At 32.6% G+C, this 10,185-nt stretch overlaps 1 protein-coding gene across 1 annotated transcript; it reads left to right on the top strand.

Annotated features, from left to right (window-relative positions):
* The first annotated feature begins 5,284 nt into the window (after positions 1 to 5,284).
* On the top strand, positions 5,285 to 6,568 carry LOC131842862 (kynureninase-like). The gene has a single exon (XM_059191429.1). The coding sequence runs from the start codon at positions 5,285 to 5,287 to the stop codon at positions 6,566 to 6,568; it is 1,284 nt and encodes a 427-aa protein (XP_059047412.1).
* Positions 6,569 to 10,185: the final 3,617 nt, after the last annotated feature.

Consider the following 10,185-nt stretch of genomic DNA (forward strand, 5'->3'; position numbering starts at 1 on the left):
TAACACGTTAAACACCGCATGCCCACCGGTGGGTCACTCCGCAACGAAAGTAAATTTACATGTTGGGACAGGGTGGTCATCCGTGGGCACTTTAATTGAAATAAATCTAGGGGTTAAGTAATGTCGCCCTCAAATAATTGTACACTATAAACATATTAAAAAAATATATATATACGTAATTAACAATAAATATTTTGATTTTTCAATGCAGTCTTCAACGTGTCAAATGACAATCGTCCATGGCAGTTGTTCATGCACGATTGCACGGGACTTTATTTATTAATAATATTTCATTTAATGTTATACATAGACACATAATTATATAATTTAAATAAATTGGCTTAAAAAAAAAAAGAAATGCAGTTGTGGCTCTTGCCAGTTCTTCTCAATTGAATCTGTATACTGAACTGAATGGGAGGGTATAAAAAATATTAATACAGAAACCTTTACGTTCATAAGCGGCTAAAATGTGTGCTACATGAATAAATCATTTTTGATTTGATTAGACAGAATGAAAATATAATTCATTTAGCACTACCTAAGCCCATATATTTGGTTCTTATTTTTAATTGTAAAATTGTATAGTTGCCGTCAACCAAAGTTAGAAATTCGTTTTCAGGCAATTGCCTAATGTTTACAATAAACTACCAGAGTCTGATCTAAATCTGTCTGAAAAAAGATTCAAACACTTCCTTTGTAAAAAGGCTTATTATAAAATTGAAGAGTTTGTAAACGATAATAATGTTTTTGTAGAAAAAAGTTAAAATTGATAGCGCTGCAAATTATCCGATTGCACTAAGAATGAGTGTAGCGGTTTCTATGTTGATTATCTTATAGTGCAGTGGTTATCACCTCACCACTGTAGCGTTATATATGATGTGATGAGGAGTGGCTACATAATTTATCTGTTTATTACAGTACGTGTGTAGTGAGTATACAGGTGAAATAATTGTACTATTTATTGTACATTAGTATGTTTATTTGATAGTGTGCTACATGGCTTATTAGAAACGCGTACATACGACGCGAAGTCGAGATGTGGACTGACTTTATACTAAAATCTATATTATGTGGAAAGGTACTAATGGAAGGGTCTCAAATGTTCACAGAGATATTACAATTGTAGGCACAATCGCATGCCTCTCACTTATTATTGCGTAATTATTTATTTAAAATAACATTTATTCAAAAGAGCAACTAACAAGTTTCTTGCTCATTCTTCTTGTGACGAGTCTGCATTTCGAATGAGTGGTAGAATTAAAAAATATGACTATACAAAAGTGCTTGTAATTGAGGTTATTTCTAGTAAATTAAAACCTCTGGTAATGCTGAAAATTACTACCATAATAAACAGCTTTGGATATGTATAGATAGATAGATAGATGGATATATAGTTTATTTGATTGTTTCTAATCACACACAATTCCATATTCATATGTTTTTTTATTCTTTCAATATACCCGAGCGAGGCCGGCGCAAAGAGCGAGTTTGAAAATATATAAATAGATGCGTACTATCAATTTTTCATGAATGCTGCTGACGCATTTCCATTATCAGTAAAATGTCTTATGTTACTTATCTAGATCAATGTATTTTTTATATATATTGTTATCTTTTTAGTGAAATTTCACGGACAGATTTCGTACAAAGTCGTTTGCGTTTGGACTTTTTTTTTCTCTCTTTATTTATTCAGGAGCTTAGTACAATAGTGAGCATGTTAGTTCCGTGTTGACTTCTTAATCAATTACATTACATCTAAAATTTAAATTACTATAAAGACATATATTACCTACTTTTATCCACAAATTTATAAACTAGCACCGATTGTTTTGATACAGGTTCTGATAAAATACTTCATGCGGACTTTTTTATCTTCTTATATATAAAATTCTCGTGTCACAGTTTTCGTTCCCATACTCCTCCGAAACGGCTTGACCGATTGTCATGAAATTTTGTGAGCGTATTGAGTAGGTCTGAGAATCGGACAACATTTATTTTTCATCCCCCTAAATGTTAGGGGTAGTCCAACCCTAATTTTTTTTTAATTTTTTAGACAAAATTTTTAGTTTCTATTTTTTTATGGTACAACATACAAAAATACATAATCTAAATTTTATTCACTTTTATCATCAACCCCTATTTTTTTATAGCGTTATTAATTTATATGGCAAAACAATGTCTGCCGGGACAGCTAGTAATATATATAAATTATTTTTTTTATATATATATAATTCGCCAAACATCTGGTAATTTAAGCAGTTTCAGTTTAAGGATTAGTGTGTTTGTCAGTCGTTGCAAATTTACCTACATGATTTCATGTTCATCTTATTATCTTCCACTGGTGCCCCGCCAGCGTGTATTGTTAGCGCAGGCTGGCACACCATTCCATTGTCATCCATACAAATAATTGTAACGTTCCCAGCAAGTCAATATGGATAATATTTATTAATTAATATATTATAAAATAGCTACCCGCCCGGCTTCACATGTACATGTATTATACATACAAATCTTTGTTTTGTATCACTGTATCTATTGTTGATAAAGAGGCATGGGCGGGCTTATCGTCAAAAAGAGATTTTTTCCAGGCAACCTTAAAGTAAAGATAGTATGTTACACACAACTCACAAAATTCGCAACACAAAACTCTCTTGTCATCTTATTAATATTATAAACGCGAAAGTTTGTGAGAACGAGTGGATGTTTCTGTCACGGAATGACTACTGAACGGATTTTGATGAAACTTTTCAGGGTTCACAGCTGGTATTGTAATAAAATTTTAAGGTCGAAATGGATTAATATGATTACAGTCATATCGATTAGATATGATATATTATAAACGACAGCTGTTACATTTACCCATCCCGATTGTTTCATGTAGTGTACATGTATTATACATAAAAATCTTTGTTTTGTATCACTGTATCTATTGTTGAGAAAGAGGCATGGGCGGCCGAAAGGGTTTTATTATTATTATTGAAAATATATAAATAAGAGATTTTTTCCAGGCAACCTTTACACACAACTCACAAAATTCTCACTCTTTTATCACCTTATATATATATAAACGTGAAAGTTTGTATTATGGATGTTGTAGTTTTACTGTTATTATTGTAATAAAGACAGCAATTTTAATTGTGCTCGAAATGGATAACATATTGATAGTCCGTAATACGCCAATATTTTATTTATATGACTTTGTTATAAAATAAAAAAAACGTATTACAGATATCAACCTATCACTTTTATTGCTTTATGTACAACGACAGCTGTTACATTTATTTATAGCAACTCGATTGTTGGTATGTAGTGTGGCCATTATGTCTATTAACGCGGGAAATTTTAATACTAATATTCTGAGGGGAATGGGATCGATAGTAATGGGAACTAAAGTAACTCCTAATTGCTAGCAATGTACCATGTTAGATCGACCTCCACGTGGTTCCTCGTGTCCGAAATCATCGTGATAAATTCGTTGTTGAATTTGTCACGATTAATATAAACTATCGAATTATCTGATCTCATCTTATCATCCTCCGCTGGTGGTCCGTTAATGGCGCAAACCGCCAGCAGCAGGCTGGTATCTGTGATGACACCATTCCATTTACATCCAGCGAACTGCATTAAAAAAATTCCGGGACAATAAACATAGCGCTATCTAGTCCCAAACTAAGCAGAGCTAGTGTTGTAGATACTATACAACATATATAAATACATAGATATGTCTATTGTAGTAAATACATACATAATATACATAGAAAACATCCAGACCGATACAATCACAATCATGAATCGAAATGTTTGCACCGTATGAGGAATCGAACCCGCGACCATTCCTTTGGTTTTTATTAGAGATGAAACGGATAGCAGTTTGGCGGATACTATAATACCGGATATTCGGCCAATCATGTATGTCGGATATCCGGCGAAATTTAATAAATAATAAAATTCATTGAAATTTAACTGATTAAAAATTCATAACTAAAACTAATTTTATTCATTTATGTAATACGAGATAAGTACTATGACAAGAAATAAAGTAGTTTTCACTAAAAAATACCCAGATTTTTATTTTAATTCCGCCGGATAGTATTGAACGAGGCTGCTTGCCGGATAGTCTGCTTTTATCACCGGCTGATTTAATATGTGTTTTTATAGTTACCGGATATCGTACGTTTGACATCTACTAGATTTTTCATCATTTGCATCTCCTCATTTAAAAAAAATTGTTGCCTATTCAAAAGTGCTTAAGTTAAGTTTGTTTGAAGAAATGATTTTCCATTCTATTTTTATTCAATTTACTTCAACTTCTTCCCATTTCATTATCTGCCTTCCCCACTTTCTCTTTCCGTGTCTAGGATACCATTCCGTTATTGCTCTACTCCATTTCGCCCTTGGGTCACGCATGTGACCAGCGCTATTCCATTATCATAGATTAAAAAAACCATATTACATTTTATTTTTATTCTTTTAATTTAAAGCAATATCTGGCGCTTTCTTTATCCTTTTGTCTTGTCTTATTACTATTATCTTCTATGTGAATTACTCTTTCTTAATAAGTCTTTATTACTCCATTACATTCTAGATGGCGATGGGATGTTAGAAAAAAATAAATTATATTTATAAAAAAAATAATGCAAATATAAAAATAAAGATAACATAATATTCATGGGAATACATTTGGGAAAAGACGCCAAAACTTCCTAAAATGTAAATACCAGTGTACATATTGTTAATCACGCTTCATTTACCTCAAGGATTGACGCATCTACGTCCAATACAGGAATAACAAATGTTAAAACATATGTTTTCTAAACAAACACCATTGACATAGTCATATTCAAATTGTAATTAAGGTCATACGCTCGTACTGTTCTTTAAAATTGGTTTCTTTCAACTGTATTTTTTTGTCAACATTGAAAAAATTCTTCAGTAAATGTCGTGTAAGAGAACTAACTTTAACTACAGCTAACTCTAAGAATACAGGAACTCGTAAGAATAAGTATCTTAGAAGCAATTGGAGTTACGTAAGACGATTCCGAAAAATTTGTGGTCCGGAAAAATTGTTCCAAATATTTCTGTTCCACGCCCACTTTTGTTTTGTTATTCGTATCCAGTGAAAATAAATTTTGTGGTCGCACTAAATATAAAATACATAAGGAACATGGAATGTAATCAAAACATCACAACTGAGATTATCTACCACATTGTTCGATAAGGTACTATTTTTAAAGCATTCATACTTAAAACACCTGTCGTAAAAGCAATGTTGCTAGTCGGCGAGATGGAAGAGAAATTTCAAGTGGGGCCTGATTTTCCGAAGTTACTAGATAACAACGACCCTCTAGGCCACTTTAAACAAAGGTTTTATATAAGAGAAGGAGTAATATATATGTGCGGCAACTCCTTAGGTTTAGCTTCAAAAGATGCAGAAGAGGGTCTCCTTAATGCAATAGAGAAATGGAAAGAGGAAGGCGTGAAGATATGGACCGTTGATGATAGTAAATATTATTTATATTCTTCATACTTGGCACGTCTTCTGGTTCCTATAGTTGGTGCAGATGAGGATGAAATTGCAGTTACAAATACAACAACAACCAATATTCATCAAGTCATCAGTACATTTTACAAACCCACAAGTACGAAGTACAAGATACTGGTAGACGATATAAACTTTCCGACCGACCGTTACGCTATTGAGAGTCAAGTAAGATTAAAAGGATATGACCCGAAAGACGCTGTTAAAGTGGTTGAAAGCATCAATGGTAAGTTTTTAAATGAGGACGACGTTATAGACGCCATGTCTCCTGATGTGGCCATTGTTTTCTTACCTGCAGTTTACTATAGAACAGCACAAGTAGTTGACATGGAAAAAGTGACCAACGCTGCCAAAGAACGAGACATCTTGATAGGCTGGGATTTGTGTCATGCTGTTGGGGTATTAGAATTAGATTTGAAGAAACTAGATAGTGATTTTGCCGTTTGGTGCAACTACAAATATTTGAATGGAGGTCCTGGTTCTGCAGCAGCGTTGTATATAAACCGAAAACACTTCAATCTTCTCCCCGGGATGGCTGGTTGGTTTGGAAACAAGTCAGAGACTCAGTTCCTTCTGCGACAGGAGTTTGACCATCAGAAAGATGCTGGTGGTTGGCAAATAGGAACTCCCAATATTTTTTCCATGGCGCCATTGGAAGGAGCATTGAAAATGTTCAAAGAAGCTGGTATATCTAATATTCGGAAGAAATCGTTGCATATTACAAAATATTTAATGTACTTAATTGAGGCGAAGTTAACAAAGTACGGATTTACGATTGGAAGTTATAAGGAAGACAGCAAAAGGGGAGGACATGTTTGCTTGCAGCATGATGAAGGGTACAGAATTAGTTTAGCTCTAAAGGATCGTAAAGTGGTGTCAGATTTTAGAGATCCAAACGTTATCCGTGTGACGCCAACAGCTCTTTATACTAGTTACAGTGATGTTTACGAAATGGTAGATATTTTGATAGATGTAATGGAAAAACAGAGTTATTTGAACTTCAGCTTAAAATTGAATCTTGTTGTATAATGTTTTAAAATTATTAACTACCGTGCCTGTAATTTATTTGAGCCCAACTGAGCAGTGTGTACAATTAGAAAGCCTATATAGTAGTGCCTGCTTGTGTAGAATTAGCAAATTAAGCCTTTTGTGAGTCACTAAGGCATAGGTAACGCCTGGACAATTAATGAATGCAAAAAAATTTCACAATTATTAGAAGCGCAATTGTGAATAGATTTACGAGTAGGTATGTATTTTTAATCAGTCGTATGTGATAATTGTTTAAAATTAAAACACATTATATACATTTATTTATTTATTCTGAAACCTCCAACGACACGAATTCGAAACGATACCTAATATATGTAATATTATAATAGTAAAAATAGTTTAGTCTCAGTTGAAATTTATTATAAACTAGCTGACCTTTCGTAACTTCGTCTGCATCACACTTACTTGACATCTATCTTTATATATCGCCCAATTTACATTATGTATTTTTAAATTATAGCCTGTGTTATTCTGTATAAACTATATTACTGGAAATATTTCTCGAAATCTGTTCAGTAGTTTATGCGTGAAAGAGTAACAAACATCCATCCACACTCACTTTCGCGTTTATAATATTAGTACGGGCACATATAACATAATATTACACACTAGTGTGTACTGGGAAAGAAATATTTTAGTCAAGGGGTTTTAACCCCATTCCTTTACTATAATGTTTGGTGTGAGATTGGGTGGATGACTATTTTGGATGAAAAACAATAAATAGAAGGTAAGAACCCTTCATCAGATGCGAGTACAGTTTTCATAGTCATAACCTGCTAGATCCTTGACCAAGAACAATCCAATGTCAATCCAATCCAAATACATATGTACAGTGCTCTCAGACTTTGTGTTTCTGACAGGTCAGAATATTTTTTTTGTAAATACATAATATACATAGAAAAAACCCATTACAACCAATCAGACTCATGAATACAAATTTTTGTATCGTAGCACCGGAGGAAGGCAGATACATTTGTTTAATTTTAAGGGCAGACCACTTATGCCTTGAAAAATAACACTTGTAATTAAAGAAAGAAAGAAAATAGTGTATTTGGTACACATACAAGTATTTAATTATGCTTACATGGAGGTCCCAGCTAGGCTTAAGAGGCCTATTACAAAATGATGCCGCTCAACTTTAGGTTTAATCGCATGGATTTACGCACACATACAGTAATACACGCACACAGACGCAAATAACCGTGTAGCTCAATCGGTGTGGATTTAGTATGAACCATTTTGATCCTTGTAATATTTTAATTAATAATGTGATATGTTTCTACTTAACTGAGACTACTTATTGGATTTTTTTAAATAACGTTATTTATCTTAATTATCAAAGTGCTAATAATGACCATATTTTTTTATTATATTATTCCTAGAGGGTTGATGTCAGGATGCTGGCCGATTGTACAACTAAAAGCCAAAACCTTAAGTAATATGAGTAACAAATAATTGGGATAAGGACAGGAAGATGAAATTACTATAACATAAATTTACTAATTAATTCTTCTTACATATTAATTCAGTTTATTTAGTAATAGATACAATATAATTTATTGTAAGAGTCGGATACATTATTGCCATATTCACTTGTTCTAAATATTATACTTAGCAAATAATTATTTTATTTATATATAATAGTTGTGTTTTCAAGGCTTTGTTTTGATTTAAAGGTCCCATCCTTATATGTATATTAGGTGTGTCCGCGACTTCGTCAGCGTGGTATAATGAAATTGACCAAATAAAGGAAATATATTTAGATTATAACCTAAAAAAGTTTCTTTGTTTCAATTAAACAATGACGATACTTTTATACAACCTTTCATCTCCGCTTTTAATCCCTTACAATACTTTTTTCGCACTATAAAGTAGTCTATGACCTTTCTCAGGGTATACTATCTGTGTATATGTATATCTATCTATATATACTACCTGTGTATATATATGGTAGTGAATTTACAAGGTACAGGGGAATAACACCCGAGTTTTCAGGAATGGCAACGCATGAGGGAAACAATGTGCTGATATGAACATGGCAGGTACTGCTCATGTATATAGGCGACGGTTACCCCTTTCCATCAGGAGAGCCGTCAGCTTGTTTGCCATTCTAAGTTGTAAAACAAAAGCTTCAACTGCTATCATTGCTGTTCCTGCATCATTGACGTCGCCGCATGTTATTGGCTGATATTGCAGCTTCTCGTTCTTGGTTGGCCGATTCTTGATTCTTGATAAATAATTAATTGTTAATGTCAAACCTTTTTATAAATTATTATAAGACGCCTCATTGATTATATGTAATGAAATCACCATGAGCTATAGAGATTTTGGACAGAACCTTAAAAGACCTTAGAAACACCTCTGCTCTCATTGGCGGGATTACTTTTATACTTTTGCTGGAAATTTCTGAAAGACTCTCTGTGTCATTAACATCGTCTCCCTTATGGACTTTAATTGAAAGTTTAAAACTACTGACAAATTTGAGAGCTCATTTTTATGGAAGCACAGATAGTGATTTCCCACACTAAATGCTCAAACTTGAGGAAGGAATTTCTCAAAAGCATGATCCAGTCATGAAATTTAAGCCCGCCGAACATATGCAATGGCGTCCCATTGGATATATTGCTTACTAAAGAATTGAAAGACAATTTAATTGTAGACCATTATAACCGGTACGTTAGCTGGGCAACCAGCTTATATACCAAGAATACCGATGATTCCAACTGATCTGCCAATACCATTTTAACGGCTTCAATTTCCGGTTAAAATATCATCTACACATGTAATAGATCTATGTATGTTTTGATCTTAAAAAACTACGCAGATTTTGATTCGTTGTTATTTAATAGACAGAATAGATAGACTCAAGAGGAAGGTTTATATATAACGTCCCAATACTGTACACGTATCTTTAAACGCGCGATAACCTATATATCCCATATTCACGCGGGCGAAGCCGCGAGCTAAAAGCTAGTCTCTAAATAAAAACATTTATAATGTTGTTGACTTTTCACCCAAACACGTATAATTATTTGACATAACTGTACAGTAATGAAAGTCCAACGAGTATAATAACAGAATAGCTGCAATTTAGAAATATCTGTATTGTGTAAAATAAAATAAAATTGGATAAAATATCTCTAAACATTAAGGAATATAATTTATATATAATTTGGTAATTTATTTACAATCCACATTGCATACTAGATGATATACACTATATAACACAAGACAAATGTACGTAAAAATAATAATGGTATTTTTATAACCCTATTTTAATTTAGAAAAAAACTACAAAATAAACATAGAGTAAAATTGGTTTACATTTTCTTCCATTTTTCTCTCAGATAAGCGTTATTTTAAAAAATACTAAAATGTTCTCTTTTTTAATTTTAACAATTAATTGCCATTAGTGTGACGAAATACCATGCTCTTGTGCTTTTCATAGTCCAGCAGGGTAGGTAGGTTTTATTTGTAGCATAACTGTACTTTTGTCTTGGCATGCTAAAATAAATATTATATATATATATTTAACAACAACTTTAAATTAATATTCGTAGAAATAAGTATATATTAGCAAAATTAATTAAATATTA

This window comes from Achroia grisella, unplaced genomic scaffold (assembly GCF_030625045.1).
Source record: "Achroia grisella isolate CSIRO2021 unplaced genomic scaffold, CSIRO_AGI_Agris_v1 utg257, whole genome shotgun sequence".
NCBI classification, from domain to species: Eukaryota; Metazoa; Arthropoda; class Insecta; order Lepidoptera; family Pyralidae; genus Achroia; species Achroia grisella.